This window comes from Urtica dioica, chromosome 8, assembly GCF_054948205.1.
Source record: "Urtica dioica subsp. dioica isolate 48M chromosome 8, U.dioica_male_clone48M_v1_H2, whole genome shotgun sequence".
Taxonomy (NCBI): Eukaryota; Viridiplantae; Streptophyta; class Magnoliopsida; order Rosales; family Urticaceae; genus Urtica; species Urtica dioica.
In genome coordinates, this window is record NC_142763.1 from 5,622,971 (window position 1) to 5,645,320 (window position 22,350).

General features: G+C 38.2%; 1 protein-coding gene and 4 pseudogenes across 1 annotated transcript; 4 read left to right on the forward strand and 1 right to left on the reverse strand.

Moving 5' to 3' along the window:
• The first annotated feature begins 261 nt into the window (after window positions 1-261).
• On the forward strand, window positions 262-495 carry LOC149387557 (transcription factor RADIALIS pseudogene; annotated as a pseudogene).
• Window positions 496-9,822: 9,327 nt separating this feature from the next.
• Window positions 9,823-10,727, forward strand: LOC149387558 (uncharacterized). The gene is made up of 3 exons (XM_089623469.1): window positions 9,823-9,974; window positions 10,073-10,274; window positions 10,353-10,727. The coding sequence occupies exons 1-3, from the start codon at window positions 9,925-9,927 to the stop codon at window positions 10,449-10,451; spliced, it is 351 nt and encodes a 116-aa protein (XP_089479595.1). The 5' UTR covers window positions 9,823-9,924; the 3' UTR covers window positions 10,452-10,727.
• A 34-nt stretch (window positions 10,728-10,761) lies between these two features.
• LOC149387559 (pentatricopeptide repeat-containing protein At5g50390, chloroplastic pseudogene) lies at window positions 10,762-13,035 on the reverse strand (annotated as a pseudogene).
• Window positions 13,036-15,374: 2,339 nt separating this feature from the next.
• Window positions 15,375-15,608, forward strand: LOC149387560 (transcription factor RADIALIS pseudogene; annotated as a pseudogene).
• A 923-nt stretch (window positions 15,609-16,531) lies between these two features.
• LOC149387561 (protein RADIALIS-like 4 pseudogene) lies at window positions 16,532-22,350 on the forward strand (annotated as a pseudogene).

Genomic DNA, 22,350 nt, shown 5'->3' on the forward strand with positions numbered 1-22,350 from the left:
AAATGTCATAAAAATTTAACAAGACACATCCGTGACAACTAGCCACATCCCACCTCACCCCTCACTCTTTTCCCCTTGTAAAAAGCAAGCCTTGCATTCTTTTATTTTTCATTCAAACCATCACTCACACTTAGACAAAGTTCTAATATCCTCTTTGAAGCTCTTTTTTCAATTATACTATTCCCGTTCTTATATATATATATATATATATATATATATATATATATATATATTCCCATCTCTCTCAAGCTCAAAACACAAATGGCTTCCTCCACAATGCCGTCATGGACCGACAAGCAAAACAAGGCCTTCGAGCGTGCTCTTGCCTTGTTCGACAAGGAAAGCCCTGACCGTTGGGTCAAGGTTGCAAGAGCCGTTGGCGGGAAAACTGCCGATGAGATTAAGGTGCACTATGAGCTCGTCGTCGAAGATATTAAGCTTATCGAGTCCAACCAAATTCCGCTCTCAAAGTACAAGACCACCGGTGGGTGGTAAAAAGAGGTATACCATGCATGGTAGTCAAATATAAGAGTTCTCTGTTTTTTTTTTCTAGTCAAACCATTTACAACTACTTTTTCCCATCTACATAACAAGCCCAGATTTTTGTCCCACGATAGTGCTTCCCAAATCTAAAGCTTACTAATGGCTCAATCATCACTGGCTTCTCACTTATATACCGATAAGAATCTGTTAACAAAAAGAAAGAGCCTTCCTAAAAATAATTTTAAAAATCTATTCAAAAACACATTCATGTTTACTCTTATTAGTTCATGGAAAACACATCCTTATTTGATATATACAATAACTAACTGAAGCGAGCGTTTTTATTTTTTTATTTTATATTTTTTTTTGTTTCATGTATTTAATTAATTACTGGAATCTATATACAAACCACTAATTTTGTGGCTTCACATACTTATTATTTTATTGTTTTCCATTGCAGGATTAGAAACCTCAAGCTCAATCACGTATCAGATTAAATATGATCGAAGAATAATCTAATTTTTCGTTTTATTTCGTAATTTCTAGCTATGCATGTTTAGTTCGTTTCGTAATTGCTGTTTCTATTTCTTTCTTGATTATCTCTGTCTCCATAGCTTTTTGTTCTGCAATCTCGTATTTTCCAACGTAAGATTTCATTATGAGATCATTCTGTTATAATCAATAGTCTCTCGCCTTCTCTCTCTCTCTCTCTCTCTCTCTCTCTCTCTCTCTCTCGCATATCATCGCGTCACATTTCAGATCCAAATACTGATCAGCAATGTAAAATCTTCGAAAAATATATCATACGAAACTGCCAAACAGAAACCGCAGCTCAAAAAGCAGAAGAAGAAAAAAGATATATGAAGCGAAACCGAGAGATCTCTGACCTAATCGAAAGGATGTATTTGAGTTACTAAATAACTATTTTTAGGGAGACTTAAGTAATAAACAGTGTTAGGCCGTCTTTTCCTTATGGTAAAAACGACGCCTCAATTGCAAAAACGACGTTACAATATAAAAGGACAATTTAGTCAAATGCTAAAAATACGCATGACTAAAACCAAGCGCCAAGCGCAAGTGACAAGCGCCAAGCGCAAGCGACAAGCGCAAGCGCCAAGTGACAAGCGCCAAGCACCAAGAGCAAGCGCCAAGCGCCAAGAGCAAGCGCCAAGTGCCAAGCGACAAGCACCAAGAGCAAGCGCCAAGCGCCAAGCGCCAAGCGACAAGCGACAAGCGCCAAGCACCGATTTTTTTCCTATAAATAGTTCATTCATTCTCAACTCAAAACTCAATTCACTCTCAAGTCATTCTCTCGACTCAAAATCCTCTCTCGACTCTCAAGTCATTCTCTCGACTCAAAATATTCTCCCAACCTCAGAATTCTCTCAGCCAAATACTCTCCCAACTTCAAAATTATCCCGGATCATAAACAAAGACCGAGAGCCACCTCTCGACGGGAGGAAGAAAAACAAAAATCCAAGAATCCACTCACATAGCAAACACACTCGACTGAACTACGTCATGACCTGATCCCGCAAAGCGGGTACGTAGGCAGCTCACGAAGAGCACGGTCACACCCCCCATTCACCCTACTCGCTCCTCAAAAAACACAAATCCTCTTGAGAGTCGAGGAAACGTGACCCTGACAACAAAAGATCGAGACACGTCGCAAGCTCGCACCCCGACACGTGTCCCGTAAATGTTATCCGAGAAATCGCATTAACATTTTGGCGCTAGAAGGAGGGGATCTCGAGAACAACCACGACATTCCCGCCAGCAAATATTTTCTCTCCGCGAGAAAAGCTCAAGACCAACAATGACCATCACAAGGCGTTCGTTCGTTGCGACACGACCAACAAACTTTGGAAGAAGAGCCCGCCCTCGCCATAACGCCTGTGAGGTGGAACGACGTAACAAAACAGATCCCTCGACATTCTTGGCAATCACACAAGACGGAGTGATATCGACAATTTTGTTAGAAGATCCCAACAATCCCGCGAGGCGATCTCGATAATATCGCAATCAATGGATTCTCTCACACTCTAAAAAATATATATATATATACATTGAAAGAAAATAAAAGGAAAAGGGACTTTCTCCAGAAGCCCATTTTTTCTCTCTTCCATTTACACGGCAAAAAATGGAGAAAAGGGAGAAAATTCTTCATTGATTCTGACACACCAACAATGTCACGGCAAATGTATAAGAAAAAGAGGAAACGAGGGACTTGGGTCTGTCTCCCACATCCACAAAAAAAAAAGAGCAAAAAGGAATAGAGAAAAGAGATATCTCTCCTATTCTTCCACTCAGGAGGATGAGGAGAGGGCTAAAAAAAAAAATCTCTCAAGTCCTTACTGTAATGAGACTTGCCGTGAGCATCACAAAAAAGGGAAGGAAATGTCGCTCAACTGTCCCTCTCCGTTCACTTCCGCTGGCACAGCAGAGGAGGTGGTTTTTTTTCCGACGGTGCTCGAGATCGTCATCTCAATCTTCCATCGCCGGAGAAGGAGAGCACGGCTTTCCGAGATCCCAGACGATAACAGAGGCCGAAGATGTTGCCGAAGCCATCTCCTGACCTCAGATCGCGCGGTGACTGGCGAGTCTCCCACCTCTGGACACAGAGAAGGACACCGAGACGCTACAACCCAACCTTCGACAAGCTGGAACCCGCCGAGGACTCACCGGCTGATCTGTGTCGCCAACAACAGACCGCTCAAGAAAAATTAAGAAGAAAAGAGAAGAAGATTTCATCTTTATTCTCCACTCCGCGGAGAATAACGCTGCCCACTGGTTTGTTCTTGTCACACCTTCGCGAAACATTCCTCGCCGGAGCTCAACCGTAAAGCTCCTTCGGTGCTGGTCTGTAACGCCATCTACAGAGACTCAGTTCGTGACGGTGTAGAAAAAGGTCTTCACCTTCTTCCTCTCCGACGAACCCACTTGGAGCAGAGACGCCGTAGACCACGGAGCTGCCAAAGATTCCCGCGCAGAAGACACCGCCGAAGGTCTCCGCGCCGCTATCCCTTACGAAAACCTGATTGAGGCCGCGAGCCCAAATTCATGCCGAAGACGCGACCTTGTGCCGGAGATTCATCTACCGCCGACCTCGTCGCCTAGGATTCTCGCACCGAGATTCTGGTCCATGGCCGACTACTCGTGCGCCGACTCACACGCAACGAGAGCCCAACAAAAGAAAATAAACACATATATACCTACACAGATTATGTGTGAAAATGTATAGAAACATATATAAAAAAGGTATATATATATATAGAGAGAGAAAGATATATATATATATATATATATATATAAACATAATACATATATATAAATATAAACATGGAATAAATATATTAAAAGAAATAAGATCCGTTGAGCACCGCATCAAGTCGTTCCGCACGACATCCCGCCGACGACCAGGACCACTCACCTTCTATCAAAGTGATGCGATGCACCGCTCGGCAAAGCAATGAGTCATGCTTGACAAGACGGCGTCCTAGACAGACCCGCTTAACAGACCACTCGATGGGACACGCGTGACATGACGAAGTCCCACGACGAGATGATAAATCTCCCACGACGTGAAACTACCCCCGACGGAGCCCCTCAGCAAAACGGAGAGTCCGGCCGACGAGATGAAGTCCTTGACGACCCCTCGGCTAGAAGACGAGGCCGGCACAACAAAATAATTAACGTCCCAACGGACCCTTCCGCAAAACGAAGAGAGCTCGCGGCGTCGAGACCTCTCACAAAAAAAATAGGAGAGCTCGCAAAGTCGAGACCTCTCACAAAAAATATGGGGAGCTCGCGGAGTCGAGACCTCTCTAAAAAGAAGAAAAAAATAGAGAGAGCGTCGAGAACTCTCACAAAAAAAAAATAGAGAGCTCGCGGAGTCGAGACCTCTCACAAAAAAAAATAGAGAGCTCGCGGCGTCGAGACCTCTCACAAAAAAATAGAGAGCTCGCGGCGTCGAGACCTCTCACAAAAAAAAATAGAGAGCTCGCGGCGTCGAGACCTCTCACATAAAAAAAGTAAGAGAGCTCTCGGAGTCGAGACCTCTCACAAAAAATATAGAGAGCTCGCGGAGTCGAGACCTCTAAAAAAAATAGAGAGCTCGCGGAGTCGAGACCTCTCACAAAAAAAATATGGAGAGCTCGCGGAGTCGAGACCTCTCACAAAAAAAAACAAAAAAAAGAGCTCGCGGAGTCGAGACCTCTCACAAAAAAAGGGAGCTCGCGGAGTCGAGACCTCTCACAAAAAAAAAAGAGAGCTCGCGGAGTCGAGACCTCTCACAAAAAAAAACAAAAAAAAAGAGCTCGCGGAATCGAGACCTCTCACAAAAAAAAAGGGAGCTCGCGGAGCCGAGACCTCTCACAAAAAATATGGAGAGCTCGCGGAGTCGAGACCTCTCACAAAAAAAAAAACAAAAAAAGAGAGCTCGCGGAGTCGAGACCTCTCACAAAAAAAAAACAAAAAAAGAGAGCTCGCGGAGTCGAGACCTCTCACAAAAATATGGAGAGCTCGCGGAGTCGAGACCTCTCACAAAAAAAAAACACAAAAAAGAGAGCTCGCGGAGTCGAGACCTCTCACAAAAATATGGAGAGCTCGCGGAGTCGAGACCTCTCACAAAAAAAAAACACAAAAAAGAGAGCTCGCGGAGTCGAGACCTCTCACAAAAAAAAAAAGAAAAAAGAAAGCTCTCGGAATCGAGACCTCTCACAAAAATATGGAGAGCTCGCGGAGTCGAGACCTCTCACAAAAAAAAAAAAAAAAAAAAAAAACAAAAACAAAAGAAGAGAGCTCACGGAGTCGAAACCTCTCAAAAAAAAGGGAGCTCGCGGAGTCGAGACCTCTCACAAAAAATATGGAGAGCTCGCGGAGTCGAGACCAAAAAAAATAAAATAAAAAAAGACTACAAGACTACAAAGTTTCCCGCACGACAAGTCGCACGCGAAACTGGGGGGTTAATGTTAGGCCGTCTTTTCCTTATGGTAAAAACGACGCCTCAATTGCAAAAACGACGTTACAATATAAAAGGACAATTTAGTCAAATGCTAAAAATACGCATGACTAAAACCAAGCGCCAAGCGCAAGTGACAAGCGCCAAGCGCAAACGACAAGCGCAAGCGCCAAGCGCCAAGTGACAAGCGCCAAGCACCAAGAGCAAGCGCCAAGCGCCAAGAGCAAGCGCCAAGTGCCAAGCGACAAGCACCAAGCGCAAGCGACAAGCACCAAGAGCAAGCGCCAAGCGCCAAGCGCCAAGCGCCAAGCGACAAGCGCCAAGCGCCAAGCGACAAGCGACAAGCGCCAAGCACCGATTTTTTTCCTATAAATAGTTCATTCATTCTCAACTCAAAACTCAATTCACTCTCAAGTCATTCTCTCGACTCAAAATCCTCTCTCGACTCTCAAGTCATTCTCTCGACTCAAAATATTCTCCCAACCTCAGAATTCTCTCAGCCAAATACTCTCCCAACTTCAAAATTATCCCGGATCATAAACAAAGACCGAGAGCCACCTCTCGACGGGAGGAAGAAAAACAAAAATCCAAGAATCCACTCACATAGCAAACACACTCGCCCTGAACTACGTCATGACCTGATCCCGCAAAGCGGGTACGTAGGCAGCTCACGAAGAGCACGGTCACACCCCCCATTCACCCTACTCGCTCCTCAAAAAACACAAATCCTCTTGAGAGTCGAGGAAACGTGACCCTGACAACAAAAGATCGAGACACGTCGCAAGCTCGCACCCCGACATGTGTCCAGTAAATGTTATCCGAGAAATCGCATTAACAAACAGTATGCTCAAAAGACACACAAATAGATGCACAACTTAGAGGATATATAGGATTTTTTTCCCCTAAACATAAAGTAATAATGTTCTTTTAATAGAAAGGTCCGATAAATTTTACATTCGATGTCCCTCAACCTCATATTTTGCAATCTGCATTCACCTTAGAAAAACAATTTACTATGTATAAGCCAATTTTAAAAAGTTATCCATATAAATATTACTCAAATTATTAGGATACGTTCCCCCTCAAAATTCCACCATTTATATAAATCTTCAATAAGTCAAAAATATTTATTACAGAATGTGCAATTTTTTTTATATATATCCAATTTTAGATTAGATTTTATACGCACTCCCCAAATATCGACATTAATTAGGTCACTCTTCAAATATCCAAAAAGAGGTGTACCATTAGTGATAATTTATTAGTTTTATTTTTTGTTTTACATAGCACACTGTTTTTTTTATAAGGTCAATGATCAATCTATTTTGTTTAACATGGTCAAAAAGTTCTCATAAATAGCACAAAACGAAAAAAATAAAAAATAAAATTGAACTACCAACTTGTTCAAAGCATGTACAATGAAACGATACAAGGCATATCTGTAAATGCAATTCCCTTTTTTTGTTTTGTTACGAGAACTAAGTACTAATTCTTCAAGTCAATTAGTATTTGAGAAAAAAATTATATTTTTCCATACATGCTAGTTGATAAATTTTGTGACATGTCAATATGGCAACGTAGTAGAATAATGCTTTATTAAACTCCTTTAGTTGGTTGATGCCATAACTTATTTATCATAATATGCCCATTCATTCAATGATATCTATTAACCGTTTGGATTTTCCAATGTTATTTAATTATATTATAAGCATCGTATAGAATTAATCCAAAAATGCTCATCCTTTGAATATTCTAATTTAGAAATAAAAATTACCGATGCATTTATTTACTTGTTCAATTATGAAAGAAATTTCGCTTATTAATCTTTATTTATATTTATTTTTATAGGAAATAGCTTCATCATAGATTCTTTGACGGATAATGAGATCGTAGCGGATACAGATTCTTTGACAGAGAATGAAGTATTGAAAGAAAAGGTAAACCCATCATATATCGTACATTATCTTCGCATATCTCATTTCGTTATCTCACTGCGTCATTTCGATACCTCGTACTTTCCTACGAGTATCTTCGCTTATCTCACTTCGTTATCTCACTGCGTCATTTCGATACCTCGTACTTTCCTACGAGTATCTTCGCTTTTCTCACTTCGTTATCTCACTGCGTCATTTATTTTATGTCCGGTATCTCACTCCGGTATCCCTATCAAACATTACAGATATCATTGAAAAACGAGTATTGGAGTTCTTGCTGCATGAATCTTCCTCGTATGACAATTATAGCTGCTTGAATCTTCCCATGCTTTGACATGAATTCGATTCTTGATACGAGTTATCTCCGCAGAAGAACCAGTGTCAATGCTTCTCACTAATTAATAGTTTTCGCCTCAACCAGATAGAATTAGAAATCTCGTGTCACCAAACCTTGTTGGAATCAACGAGCTAACCAACTTTAATAAGATTGTGGATAGCTTCTTGAATAGTAATAGAGCCATGAGAAATTTAGACTCTGCATAAGTTATTACAAGCAACAAAATATCATTAAAAATCAACTCTATCGGAGTCATATTATACCCATCGTTGAAGTTTGTAGATCATATACCTTGAGAATCAGACTCCGAAAATGGTGTCTAACTAACCTTGTGACATGTGTGAATGTCGTGGAGAATCGCACGAGTTTCAATTACCTCGAGGTTATACTGTTGTACAAAGTACGAATTCGTACAACAGTTTTTGAACACTACTGTCAATCAAAGTTCTCGTCGCCGCGGTCTATCTAGTTCTAGCCCCAACGGGAATGTACGGCAGCTACATTAAACTATCGTACAGAGACAACTATGTGAGACAGGTAAAAAAAAACGGCCATGCAATATATTCGTCTCCGCGGTGAGAGTGATTCCCGCCGCGGTGAAATTACAAAAGCTTTGACATTTTAAATAAATTGTTGTACAACATGCTCCTAGCCGCAATGAGCGTAATTTGCGCCGTGGCGAGGAGGCTTGGACGACATTTTTTAAGAACTATCATCCAAAGTGTGTCGTCCAAACCATAGTTCGCAGTAGTGTCATGTGTTACTTCTTGTTAGCATCATTTATTGAAACTGAATGATAACTTACAGATTTTATAAAGGTCAAGGGTTTTTGAGATGAAAGCTCATAATACTTCAGACTTCTTTGTCAAATAGGATTATTAGATGCCAACCAATGATAACCTGATGAGTCTAACACCTATATGTTCCTCACAATTGATCACAATACAAAAAAATTGAACTTGATTCTACCACTCTCCTTTGTGGGCACGTTGTAACGCTGTAAATGTTGATATACATATATGTCTTGTGCAGATACAAAGAAACCTGCAATTGAGAATACAAGAACAAGGGAGATACCTGCAAATGATGTTCGAGAAGCAATGCAAATCAGGTATGGACAAGATAAAGGCTTCATCCTCAGCTTTTGAGAACCCTTCTGCCGCGCCTTCCGACCTAATTCGAGATTCCCCTGAAAAGGGTGACCCAGAGACCTCCAAAACCGACCACGGGAAAAGTGAAAACGATGCCAAAACTACACCGCGAGAAGGTTCTGATAAGATCAACGGGCATCAAGAGGAAGCTGAGAAACACGAGCTAGACTCGTGCGAAGCCGGTTCTCAACCAACAAAGCGTCCGAGAACAACCGAATAAGCCGACTCGCAAGTCAACTTAGCATTAGAATTGAAACTGACAATACATCAATAGTAATATCGAGTAGCCGTAGCTTGGAAGAAGAGCTTTTTAAACTTGTCAATTATTGCAGTTGGAACTATCATTAAACAAGTTTTGCCACACTCTATTCTTAATACTCGTATTTAGGGCTCTGGGAATTATCTGGCTCCATTGCCGTGTTATCTGCAAGGAATCGACTGTTCTCGGGTCTAAATTATAATAATACAGTGCCGTCGACTACATAACCTTGAGATTGATACTGTTGTGTTCTCTCTATTATCCCTTGGATGTTTACTTGTAATATCTTACCGGCTAATTCCTTTACGGATTGTATTGCGTGTTGTGTTGTGATTGTCGAAGAAAATTTGGCAGGATTGTGTGTGATTGAGACTGGGTAATCTTTAAAAATCTAAAATTTCCCATCTTACAAAAAAAAAACACAACGCGATTGATGACCAAACGCGAAGCTTAAATCATACACGGCCAGAGGCAATAAAATGAAGTGACAACCAAACTTCAAGCTTAGGTTAATCAGAAAATATAATCTAGCATGCTTCCTTTGAACCTAAGCAACACCAAAAAATATATATTAAAATAGAAAACAAACCCATTTTTGATCTCGTACCAAATCATTAACGTCTCTTAGAATCAAACTCACGACTTCCAAACTCACAGTAGGTAGATTCTAACTCTCGTCCATTCTCTCTTCTCCTTTTTCACTCTCAATCCCCACAATATAACCACACTCTCATCATTCCTCCACAACAAAAACCAACTCTCTCTTCATCCCCGATCTCCTCTGATCATATCACCACGCCATGGCCTCGAATCCCATGTGGCCGGCTCTACCTCGTTCCCTGAAACCGAGGTATAACTTTCCTAACCCCACACACACACAGACACACAATACTCGATTCGACAACACGACATAATTTTTTTTTTTTTTTTTTTTTTTTTTTTTTGCAGAATCGGCCTCCGACACGACAAGCCTTGTCGAAGAGCACTTGCCGTGTGTGTGGGGACGAGATCGGGTGCAACGAGAACGGAGAGGTGTTCTCGGCGTGCCACGTGTGCAAGTTTCCGGTGTGCCGGCCGTGCTACGACTACGAGCGCAGCGACGGAAACCAGTGCTGTCCTCAGTGCAACACTCGTTATAAGCGCCACAGAGGTGTGCGATACTACGTACATTTCCGTATCTATTTGAAGACATTTTCAGGGCAATTATAAATAATTATTTATTTTACAGGACGGTGGAGACAACCATAACAATAATAACAATAATCAGCAATGGCAGCCCAATGTTCACGCTTTCTCTGTTGGAGGAAGTGGCAATTGGATTTCCTAATCGATATCAGAAATATATATATATATATATATATATATATATATATATAGACATTCAATTAATTAAGTTGCTGTGATTGGAATGTGTAGTTGCTGGTAAGGAATTTGATGGAGAGAGAGAAGGTTATGGCAATGAGTCCAATGAGGAATGGAAAGACAGTGTAAAAGTGGGAAGCTAGGCAAGAAAAGAGAGGAAATGTGCTCAGCAAAGACGATGTAAACAACGTCGAAGCCGATGAGGATGATTACATGCAATTCTCAAATCACCTCTCAATAAAAGAATAAATAAAAATTACTCACAACTGAATAACAAGAGTAGGCCAATTTTTATTTATTATTGAGCTATGATTAAATGGACAATCTTAACATTAAAGTTGTGTGCTTGAAAAAGAAAGACAAGAAAGTCACCAATAATCTCCACAAGAGCAATTCCCATCTTTATGATACTAACTGAAGAATAGAAGTAAAATGAAACAAGGTGCAGTATAATTGTTGAAAGAAATTACCAATAATCTCCACAAGAACAACCTCCATCTTTGAAATGGTGAAACCTACTAGCGTCCCTGAGAACGATTTCTCTCCTGGCGACCAAAGCGATCAACTTGATCGCGGAGTGGCAATCGCCGCTGACCCGATGGCCCTGCACGATCTGCAGCGGCGTCCCGTCGGAAGTACTGATGATCCCGAACGAGATCGCGAGTTTCTCGCTCTGATGCGACGACCGTTCTTCGCGTTCGTCGAGCACAGAGCCTCGCTCGGGGACGTACCCGAGCTCTGTGATCTCGGCCGTCAGTTTCTCGAGTTTCCGGTAGATTTTTTCGGTTTCCGCATGGGTCTTGTCTCCAGACCGAAACACGTGGGCCTGTTTCTTCACCTCTATCCAAGTGCACGCCGGGAAAATCCTCAGACCCTTCCTTTTCAGGGTCCGAAGCACGGAAGAAGCTTCCTTTGCCTTTCCTGTGGCCTTGTATATTCTCAAGAGGACTAGATAGCCGTTGAGCTTTTCCGGCTCCATTCCGTAGATCTTCTCGGCGGCGATTCTCCCGAGCTCCAAATCCCCGTGGACCCGGCAAGCGGTGAGAAGCGCAGCCCACATGTTGATCTTGGGCTCGAACGGGGCTTTCAGTATCATCTCGTGGGCTTCTTCCAAGCAGCCTTCTCTCCCGAGCAGCTCGATCATGCACGCGTAGTGCATCGCCCGAGGCTTGACCTTGTGGTCTCTGCTCATCGACTCGAAGATCGCCCAGCCTTGATCGGAGAGGCCCGAGTAGGAACAAGCCGAGAGGACCGCGAGGAACGTGACGTGGTTGGGGATGATCTTCCGGTTGTTCTCCCTCGTCATCCTCTCGAAGAGCTCGATGGCCTCACTCCCGAGCCCGTGGTTGCCATACGCGGCGATCATCGCGTTCCACGTGATCACGTTCTTGAGCGGCATTTTGTCGAACACGTTGCGGGCGTCCTCGGCGCTGCCCCACTTTCCGTAGAAGTCGATGAGCGCGGTGTTGGCGACGAGGTTGAATCCGTAGCCATGGCTCACGAGGTCGGCGTGGGCTTGCTTGCCGTGCGCCAGCGAGGCGAGCCTCGAGCAGATCATAATGACTATGGGGAACGTGAAATGGTTGATTTTAACGCCCGAGTCTCTCATCTCGTAGTACAAACTCAGGGCTTCCTCGGTGTGTCCGTGGTGCGCGTTCGCTGCGATGATCAAGTTCCAAGCCACCGTTGTCTTCTCCGCCATCCTGGAGAACACGAGCCAAGCTTCTTTAATGGACTTGCACTTGCTGTACATGTTGATCAGAGCGCAGGCCACGAAGGCGTTGGCCACCACGTTGGACTTGACCGCGCAGGAGTGAATCTGCCGTCCGATCGTCACGATTCCGAGGCCCGAGCAGGCTCGGATCACGGTGGCAAATGTGTGGGCTCCGATCTCGGAGAATTTCTCGTGGATCTCGACGAACAGACTGATCGCCTCGGCGAAGTTCCTCGAATCCACGAGGCCCAGGATCATCATGTTGGATGAGACCAAGTCCCTCTCGGGCAATTCATCGAACAGTTTGCGTGCGTCGATCATCATCCCGCACCTCACGTGCATATAAAGAAACCTCTTCCTCATGTGCAAATCCAATTCAAGGCCAGTCCTGGAAACGAATTCAGAGAGATTTTTCACTCCTCTAACGGAGTTCAATCCGATGCAAGCCCTTACCAGTGAATCGAGAGTACTGGTCCGGATTCCATTACAGCCAGCGATCTCCAAAACCCCGAAAAGCTCGAGTGCTTCTTCGTATCTCTTCCCCGAAACAAGCATCTCTATCTCATTACAAATCCCACTCATCGACCTCGTAGCCACCTTCGGCTCCTCGATCGATGCCGTTTTTTCCCTCTCGCCAACGTCCACCGCGAAACGTTTCGCCTCCGGGCGTGGCTGGAGAGAGCACTTTGCGCGGGGAGCCACAGCCTTCGGCGGCGATATCAGAGATCTCCGGCGCTCGAAGGACCGAGTATCGGAGGAAGAAAAACCGAAGACGCAAGAAATTGTGGCGGTTCGAGATCCGAGCGAGATTTCCATGGCTATAGAGATGAGATCGTAGCTTTAGAAACACACGCAGAGAGAAGAAAGAGATTTGCTTCGGAGAGTACGAAGTCTGAGACCAACTCCATCCACCCGATTACACCATTTTCAACTCTTATCACCAATTTCAACTCTTACTCTACATGTCACATAAAACACTACCTCATCTCCACATCTCTACCTCATCTCCACATCTCCAACCAACCACCGAACTCTATTTTTTACACCAAATTGAAATATTAATTTTATATTCAACTTTCTCTTTTTATTTCCATACCTTTATATTTATTTCATATCTTCCAATTATACCACTTATTCATTATTTAATAATAAAATATTACTCTATAAAATAATTCAAAATACAAATTAACAAAAACTAAACTTAATATTTATTAATGTCATTTTAGTTTTTCTCAAACTCTAAATGTCAATGTTGTATTTGAAAATAATTATAAAATATAAAATATAAAATAATTTAAGGATAAATATGATATAATTTTATAAATAAGTGCAAATGTATAAATTATAAACTTTACAAGGGCTAAAAAAAATTAGTGTAGTGAATAGTGTTGCGCCATATTTGGCGCAACACTAAAATCAATTAAACACCCACGCCATTTTGGCGTGGGATATAGGGTATGGTTGGACTCCACCCTGACGCCATTCAGTGGGAATGACGTTCGGGTGGAGTTGGTCTGAAGCCTGAAAGAAACGGTTTCTTGCATTGTTAACTCCGCCTATGTTATTTTGACTGTTTGTCTGAAGACTGAACATAAAATACTTTTTAAATCACTGACATAAAATACAAAAAAAAAAGTAGTTGGCTGAGTGACCCAAGAAACCACATTTGTAGATAGCGAGATCCGACCTTTGTTAAAATTAATAATAGTTCATTGAAAAATTAGTAGTTCTAGGCAAGGAAAAAAAATGTCATTTTCGTTACCGAACCGAAACCGAAATTTGGAGACACGTCAGCTAACCGAAATTCAGATTCAGATAACCGATCCGGTTTACAAAACTGGACCGGATATCGGATTTGATTTTGGGAAAATCTGGATATCGGTTATTTAACCGATTTTTTTTAATTAAAAATAAATATATATTAAAAAAAAACTTCTCATATATCAACTCCATTAAAGGTATAATTTATATTCCATTAATAGGACGGTTAATTTTATCGTATTGTCTTATTATGTATTCGGTTCAAAATATTATTATATATCATATCATGTATTGTTACTTTGAAGAAGGAAGTAATATTTTGATATATGGTTCAAAAGACTTTTTGGTGTTGTTTGTTTCCATTCCATTGGATATATGGTTGTAATTGTAAATACAAACTGAATGTTAAATGTTGAGAGTTGAGTGGGTGCCAACCTAGTTGGGATGTGCTCAACCTCTCATATATCATTCCTTTCTTGATCAATATCAATGAAGTATTATTTTTATTCCATTTTTACATTCATGTTTTTACTACCTGATTATTTATCATTTTAAATTTTAATTTTTTTTGTTTGCATCAACACATAATCATATACAATTAATATGCCAAAACGTAGTTTTGCTTCTTTAGATAGAAATAAACTGGTATAGTTCACAATGAAAGAAGAGTCCAAATAACAGTAAAAAAATAGAAAGAAAAAAAAAATGGAAGCATGCTAAAACGTGAACATGCTTACTATTTCCGATTTTATTTTGCAAGTATGGAAAAATGATCAAGACAACGTTTCTTAGTCCTCAACTATACGTACGTGCTTCCATGCTAATAATAAAGAATAAAATAAAGAGATAAAATATCCCACTTCTCCCTTTCAACTCATAAACACCCAAGTGAAATGTGGTTTCTAAGGAGACAAATAACTAATAATAGTGGCAAAAATATTAAATGTTTAGACGAAACACTACTTATATACTCATTTTTTTTTTTTTGCAAAAATACCACATGTTACTGTTTAGTAACGCCGTAACTACTTGCACTGTTAAGTTGAAACATAAATTTTAATGGCGAAAGTATTAATACGTAACTAAATTTGTAACATGAGATATTTTTGCCCAAGAAAAAAATGTGTATAAATATCGATTAGAGTAAATTTGAGCAATTTTGCCGCCATTTTATTTTTCAAATGTCATAAAAATTTAACAAGGCACATCTGTGACAACTAGCCACATCCCACCTCACCTCTCACTCTTTTCCCCTTATAAAAAGCAAGCATTGCATTCTTTTATTTTTCATTCAAACCATCACTCACACTTAGACAAAGTTCTAATATCCTCTTTTGAAGCTCTTTTTTCAATTACACTATTCCCATTCTTATATATATATCTTCCCATCTCTCTATCAAGCTCAAAACACAAATGGCTTCCTCCACAATGCTGTCATGGACCGACAAGCAAAACAAGGCCTTCGAGCGTGCTCTTGCCTTGTTCGACAAGGAAACCCCTGACCGTTGGGTCAAGGTTGCAAGAGCCGTTGGCGGGAAAACTGCCGATGAGGTTAAGGTGCACTGTGAGCTCCTCGTCGAAGATATTAAGTTTATCGAGTCCAACCAAATTCCGCTCCCAAAGTACAAGACCACCGGTGGGTGGTAAAAGGAGGTATACCATGCATGGTTATCAAATATAAGAGTTCTCTTTTTTTTTTTCTATTCAAACTATTTACAACTACTTTTTCCCATCTAAATAACAAGCCCAGATTTTTGTCCCACGATAGTGCTTCCCAAATCCAAAGCTTACTAATGGCTCAATCAGCACTAACTCCTATAGTTGGTTGATGCCATAACTTATTTATCATAATATGCCCATTCATTTAATGATATTTATTAACCGTTCGGATTTTCCGATGTTATTTAATTATGTTACAAGCATCGTATAGAATTTATCCAAAAATGCTCATCCTTTGAATATTCTATTTAAAAATAATAATTACCGATGCATTTATTTACTTGTTCAATTATTAAAGAAATTTCGCTTATTAATCTTTATTTATATTTATTTTTATAGGAAATAGCTTCGTCAAAATTTGTGGTTCCTAATAAGGAGACAAATAACTAATAATAGCGGCAACAATATTAAATGTTTAGACCAAACACTACTTATATACTAATTTTTTTTTTTTACAAAAATACCACATGTTACTATGTAGTAGCGCCGTAACTACTTGCACCGTTAAGTTCAAACATAAATTTTAATGGCAAAAGTATTTATACGTAACTAAATTAACCTCGGGTATTTTTACCCAAGAAAAAAAATTGAGTATAAATATCGATTATAGCAAACTTTGAGCATTTTTGCCGTCATTTTTTTTTTCAAATGTCATAAAAATTTAACAAGGCACATCCGTGACAACTAGCCACATCCCACCTCACCCCTCACTCTTTTCCCCTTATAAAAAGCAAGCCTTGCATTCTTTTATTATTGATTCAAACCATCACTCACACTTAGACAAAGTTCTAATATCCTCTTTGAAACTCTTTTTTCATTTTCACTATTCCCGTTCTTATTGTCTTCTTCCCATCTCTCACACGCTCAAAACACATATGGCTTCCTCCACAATGCCGTCATGGACCGACAAGCAAAACAAGGCCTTCGAGCGTGCTCTTGCCTTGTTCGACAAGGAAACCCCTGACCGTTGGGTCAAGGTTGCAAGAGCCGTTGGCGGGAAAACTGCCGATGAGGTTAAGATGCACTATGAGCTCGTCGTCGAAGATATTAAGCTTATCGAGTCCAACCAAATTCCGCTCCCAAAGTACAAGACCACTGGTGGGTGGTAAAAAGAGGTATACCATGCATGGTAGTCAAATATAAGAGTTCTCTTTTTTTTTTCTTTTTTTTTTTCTAGTCCTACCATTTACAACTACTTTTTCCCATCTACATAACAAGCCCAGATTTTTGTCCCACGATAGTGCTTCCCAAATCTAAAGCTTACTAATGGCTCAATCAGCACTGGCTTCTCACTTTTATACCGATAAGAATCCGTTAACAAAAAGAAAGAGCCTTCCTAAAAATAAATTTAAAAATCTATTCAAAAACACATTCGTGTTTACTCTTATTAGTTCCTGGAAAACACATCCTTATTTGATATATACAATAACTAAAGGAAGCGAGCGTTTTTATTTTATATTTTATATTTTTTTTCTTTTCATATATTTAATTAATTACTGGAATCTATTTACAAACCACTAATTTCGTGGCTTCACGTACTTATTATTTTATTGTTTTCCATTGCAGGATTAGAAATCTCAAGCTCAACCACGTATCGGATTAAATATGATCGAAGAATAATCTAATTTTTCATTTTATTTCGTAATTTCTATTTCGTTTCGTAATTGCTGTTTCTATTTCTTTCTTAATTATCTCTGTCTCTCTACCTTTTTAATGCAATCTCGTATTTTCCAATGTAAAATTTCATTATGAGATCATTCTGTTATAATCAGTAGTCTCTCGCCTTCTCTCTCTCTCTCTCTCATACCAGCGTGTCACATTTCTGATCCAAATACTGAATCAGCAATGTAAAATCTTCGAAAAATATATCATACGAAACAACCAAACAGAAACCGCAGCTCAAAAAGCAGAAGAAGAAAAAAGATATATGAAGCGAAACCGAGAGATCTTTGACCTAACCGAAAGGATGTATTTGAGTTACTAAATAACTATTTTTAGGGAGACTTAAAGTAATAAACAGTATGCTCAAAAGACACACAAATAGATGCACAACTTAGAGGATAAATAGGATTTTATTCCCCTAAACATAAAGTAATAATGTTCTTTTAATAGAAAGGTCCGATAAATTTTACATTCGATGTCCCTCAACCTCATATTTTGCGATATGCATTCACCTTAGAAAAACAATTTACTATGTATAAGCCAATTTTAAAAAGTTATCCACATAAATATTACTCAAATTATTAGGATTCGTTCCCCCTCAAAATTCCACCATTTATATAAAAATCTTCAATAAGTCAAAAATATTTATTACAGAATGTGTAATTTTTTTTAGGGTTATTAAGTTATATAGCCACACGGTTATAGTGAATTGAGATATAGCACACCTTTCGTTAATTTCTTGTAAATAGCCAAGTTAACTTATTAACAGATTAATAAAATACTTATTTAATCCAGCCAAACATGTAAAAAAAAAGGTAGTTAATAGGCTGCCACGTATGCAAGTTGGCTATTTACAAAGTATTTACCAAATTATGGCTAATTTACAATTCCTATAGTTTAGGTGGCTTACATAGCCAATTTTTTGTTTTTTTTATTATATCCAATTTTAGATTAGATTTTATACGCACTCCCCAAATATCGACATTAATATTAATCAGGTCACTCTTCAAACATAATCCATAATCTAAATCTCAACCAAAATATAAAACGCTTTGAAACTTCGACGTAAACGAAAATAAAAACCTTTAAAAATTATTTCTTAAAACTCGTAGCGGAAGACTTATTTCTTAAGAACGAAAAACAAAACTTTAAACTTTATTTCTTAATAACTTGTAGGGAAGACTTAATTCGTGAATGGAATCCATGACCCAACCCTCTCGTTATCGATGCCGCTAGTCCACCCTGCTCAGTTCCTTGCAAGTTGTTTACCTACAACACAGACGTATATTTTTTTTCGAAGAGATGAGCTTACGCTCAACGAGAATAATATAAAGCTCACAAAAAAAGAGTAATGCAATGCATGAACCGGTTATTAGTATTTTAAAACTAATTGATGACTTGATCTTTCTTTTCTTGATTTTATCAACATTTAGTTCGGGGTGCCCCTAGGGTAGTCGTATCAATTTCAGTGTACACTTTAGATACGAAGTGATGAGGGTTATAAAGTCCCACACTTCGCTCTATCTTTTAAAATTATTAGGGCCTCGGCCCGAGAAATTTCCCCATTAGAGCCTCGGCCCGGGAAACTTCTCATTAATACCTCTCGAGGCGATACGACACCCTTACTTATCTCTATCTTTTCACTTTTAAGATAACATTACATACTGATATGACACGTACATAAAAACTTTCAAACATATGCTCATACAATACATGACTAAAAAAAATATTAACCATGTACATTCTCAAAAATCTACTTTAATTTAACGCTTCATGGTTGACCAAACATAAATCCAACTACTACAATAAATCACACAATCAAATAAAGAAAAACCTACTCCAACATATAAAGCTTTAAACAAACCATAACATGAATCACAAAATATCATATTTAATTTTGAACTAATCTGTGTTGTAGTGAGATTATTCTCACCTGGATATCGAAGGTTACGATCGTAGATCGTCGAAGGAAAAGGGCGCTCAAAACGACTCGGAACCTAATTGGGATAAAAAGCTACAGGGGATCAGCTAAGGAAAGGATTCAAGACATACTGTAGGTTCTGCAAATTTTCAGAAACGACATTCAACGTGAAATTACCAAAATACCATTGGCTTTTAGGGTTTCGGTGAAAAATTAAAACTCTGAGAAAAGTTTTATAAAAATTCCAGTACGTATAAAACATAATTTGGATAACCTTTTGTAAAGGCATCACGGCCAAAATAATCTTTTAACTATTTATTAAAAATAAAAAAGTGCTAAAATCTAACTTTAACATTTTTGTCAAAAACTGTCTGCGCACCTTTTTTAAAATAATCAGAAAATATTATGTATTTCATGAAAATATATTTTGATTAAAGATTTAGATAGAAGACATTTAAACCTAACTTTTCCAAAAAGAATCAACGCAAAACCAAACTTGTTGAATCCACAGTAAGCGTTTAAAGGCTGAAAATCGGAAATAGGTCTCAGGTATGAAAATATTCTGTATTTGATAAAAATATTTTTCGATTAAAGATTTAGATATAAGAAACATAAACCTAACTTTTCCAAAAAGAATCAACGCAAAACCATTTTTTTTAAAACCAGGACAAGCGTTTTAAAAAACCGTTTTCAAGAAATCCGAACCAGATAGAAAAGAAAGCATACCTAATTAGAGCTACGAATTTTCAAACCAAAAGAGGGATGGGGGAGGGAGAGCAGAGAAGAAGCGTTAAAAGAAAATGATGGGATGCTTAAATATGATTTAATTAAACCCTAAAAGCTCAAACCCTAAAAGCTCAAACCTAATCCTACTTTTATTCTTAATATATTAATAATTATTATTATATATATAAATATATATATATATATGCGTGCACTATATTTATACATGCACTACTAACCTGACTAATATATACATATTATAATATTATATTATATTATTTATATTATATTATATAATATAATATATAACATAATTATATATGTACGTATAATAACTTAACACATTAATCTTATATATATATATATATATATATAATATATAACTTATATACAATATATATATATATATATCTATAATATGTAATCTAAAGAGTATATTAAATTAAAAAAAATACTTAAAGCATACATAAAAGAAAAACTTAAAAAAAACTACCAAATAAATAAAATCATTCACTACTACTTTATTAAAAAAAATACTAACGTCACTCGAACACAAAAATTTTAGCACTTTATTAAAGCTTAAAATTTGGGATTTCACAATCTCCCCTACTTATTAGAATTTTCGTCCCGAAAATTAACAAAGAACGGCGAGAAGAACTGTAAGAACTATTACTCGGACATAGCAAGTCCCTCTAGAAAGAGCTTGGGATATTGCGTTCTCTTGTCTTATTATTATTCTCAAGATAGCATCGAAAACTTTCATCTATAAGAGGATGAAATCGATCCTTAGATTCTGACCACTAATTATTATCGACATTGTTTTAAGCAGTACTATGATAATAATAAAACATCACCGATATAATATGTAATCTAAAGAGTATATTAAATTAAAAAAATACCTAAAGCATACACTACACCAAAAATGACTTTTTCCCACACAAAATTAACGACATTTACGATGTAATGTCGGCATTTCACGTGTACAATGACATTTTTGTTTAAAATGTCAAGAAATCGTGGTACAATGTATGATTTAGGGACATTTAAAAATAAAGTGTAGTTGAAAACAATTTCAATGACAATAATCTAATGTTGTTGAATCTTGGTACAATGACTTTTAAAATATGTAGTGATATCTTGTTTGTGACATTTTTATATCAGTGTCATGGTAAAAAAAATTATTTGACGACATTTTTTCATAATATGTTGTGAATTATTTTTTCAATAACAACAAATAAATGTCGTAAAATGATCATTACAATGACTATTAAATTATGTCGTGGTATTTTTTTTTGCAACATTTTCTATTTCAAAGTTATGATATTTATTTTGTAAAATACATATATGAATAAAATCAATATTTATTTCTTTCAAATTGACATAATATATTATATTTTATATATTAATAAGAATAAAATATATATTTATTTTTTCCCAATTGGCCTATTATATTTTACATATAAGAATAAAATCCCACATACATGATATATATTTCCCCTTGGAATCCTTAAAAATAATCACATATATTTATTTTCAAAATCACATGACATGTTTATTTTCATTCTTTCCCCACGTTCTGTTCAAAACCTAAGGTAGTTAGACGAAAAAAGCGCGCACACACACTTTTAGATATATGAAGATATAATGCCGTGAAAAGAGGGATTAAGAAGAAACTGCTTGGTGGTTTAGTAAAAACGGTGGGAAAAATTTCACTAAAAGATATGGGAAAATTATAAAGTAGGAAGAGCGGGAAAATTAAAAGGAAGAGAATCACATAGGAGAGAGTCATTTCAAGCTATTAGGGATTCTGGAATATTCATTACAGATTCGCTTAAGGTTTGTTTTGAGTTGTTGATTTAACTAAAGGTACGAAGCGGTTTTGGAGAGTCAGGCTGGCTGCGGGTAACATTGGAGATGGTGTCAATGGCGTAGATGCCTGCTAGTGAAGAAGGTGGCCTTAAACTACATGATGTCATACGCATTGTCGAGCTTCATGACAGTGATGATTATCAGAAGCTTAGACTTTTTCTTCGACCCGACTGGCCTCCGTTGAGCGTAGTACAATTATAATGTCTTGAGTGAGAACACGGCCAACGATTTAACTTGTTCACTATTACTCTAAAATACTAGCATTTTATGACTTAAGAGCCTAACTATTCTGGAACGTTTATAATGCCTCTCACATTCTTACTCATCACAATTCACAACGTCTGTATATCTTCTTCACTGATGTTCTATAAGACTGAAAGGTTGGTTTGTCCTTAATTGTTTTCAGATAACTTTTTTCTTGACGTTTTTTTTTTGTTTGCAGGAACAATTGGGATCAACAATACAACTTACAAGGATACAATCATATCACGTTAA

Coding starts and splice junctions, on each gene's coding strand:
- LOC149387558 (XM_089623469.1), top strand. CDS start 9,925: ATGGCCTCGAATCCCATGTGGCCGGCTCTACCTCGTTCCCTGAAACCG. Junction 9,975..10,072: donor CCTCGTTCCCTGAAACCGAG/GTATAACTTTCC, acceptor TTTTTTTTGCAG/AATCGGCCTCCGACACGACA. Junction 10,275..10,352: donor TCGTTATAAGCGCCACAGAG/GTGTGCGATACT, acceptor TTTATTTTACAG/GACGGTGGAGACAACCATAA.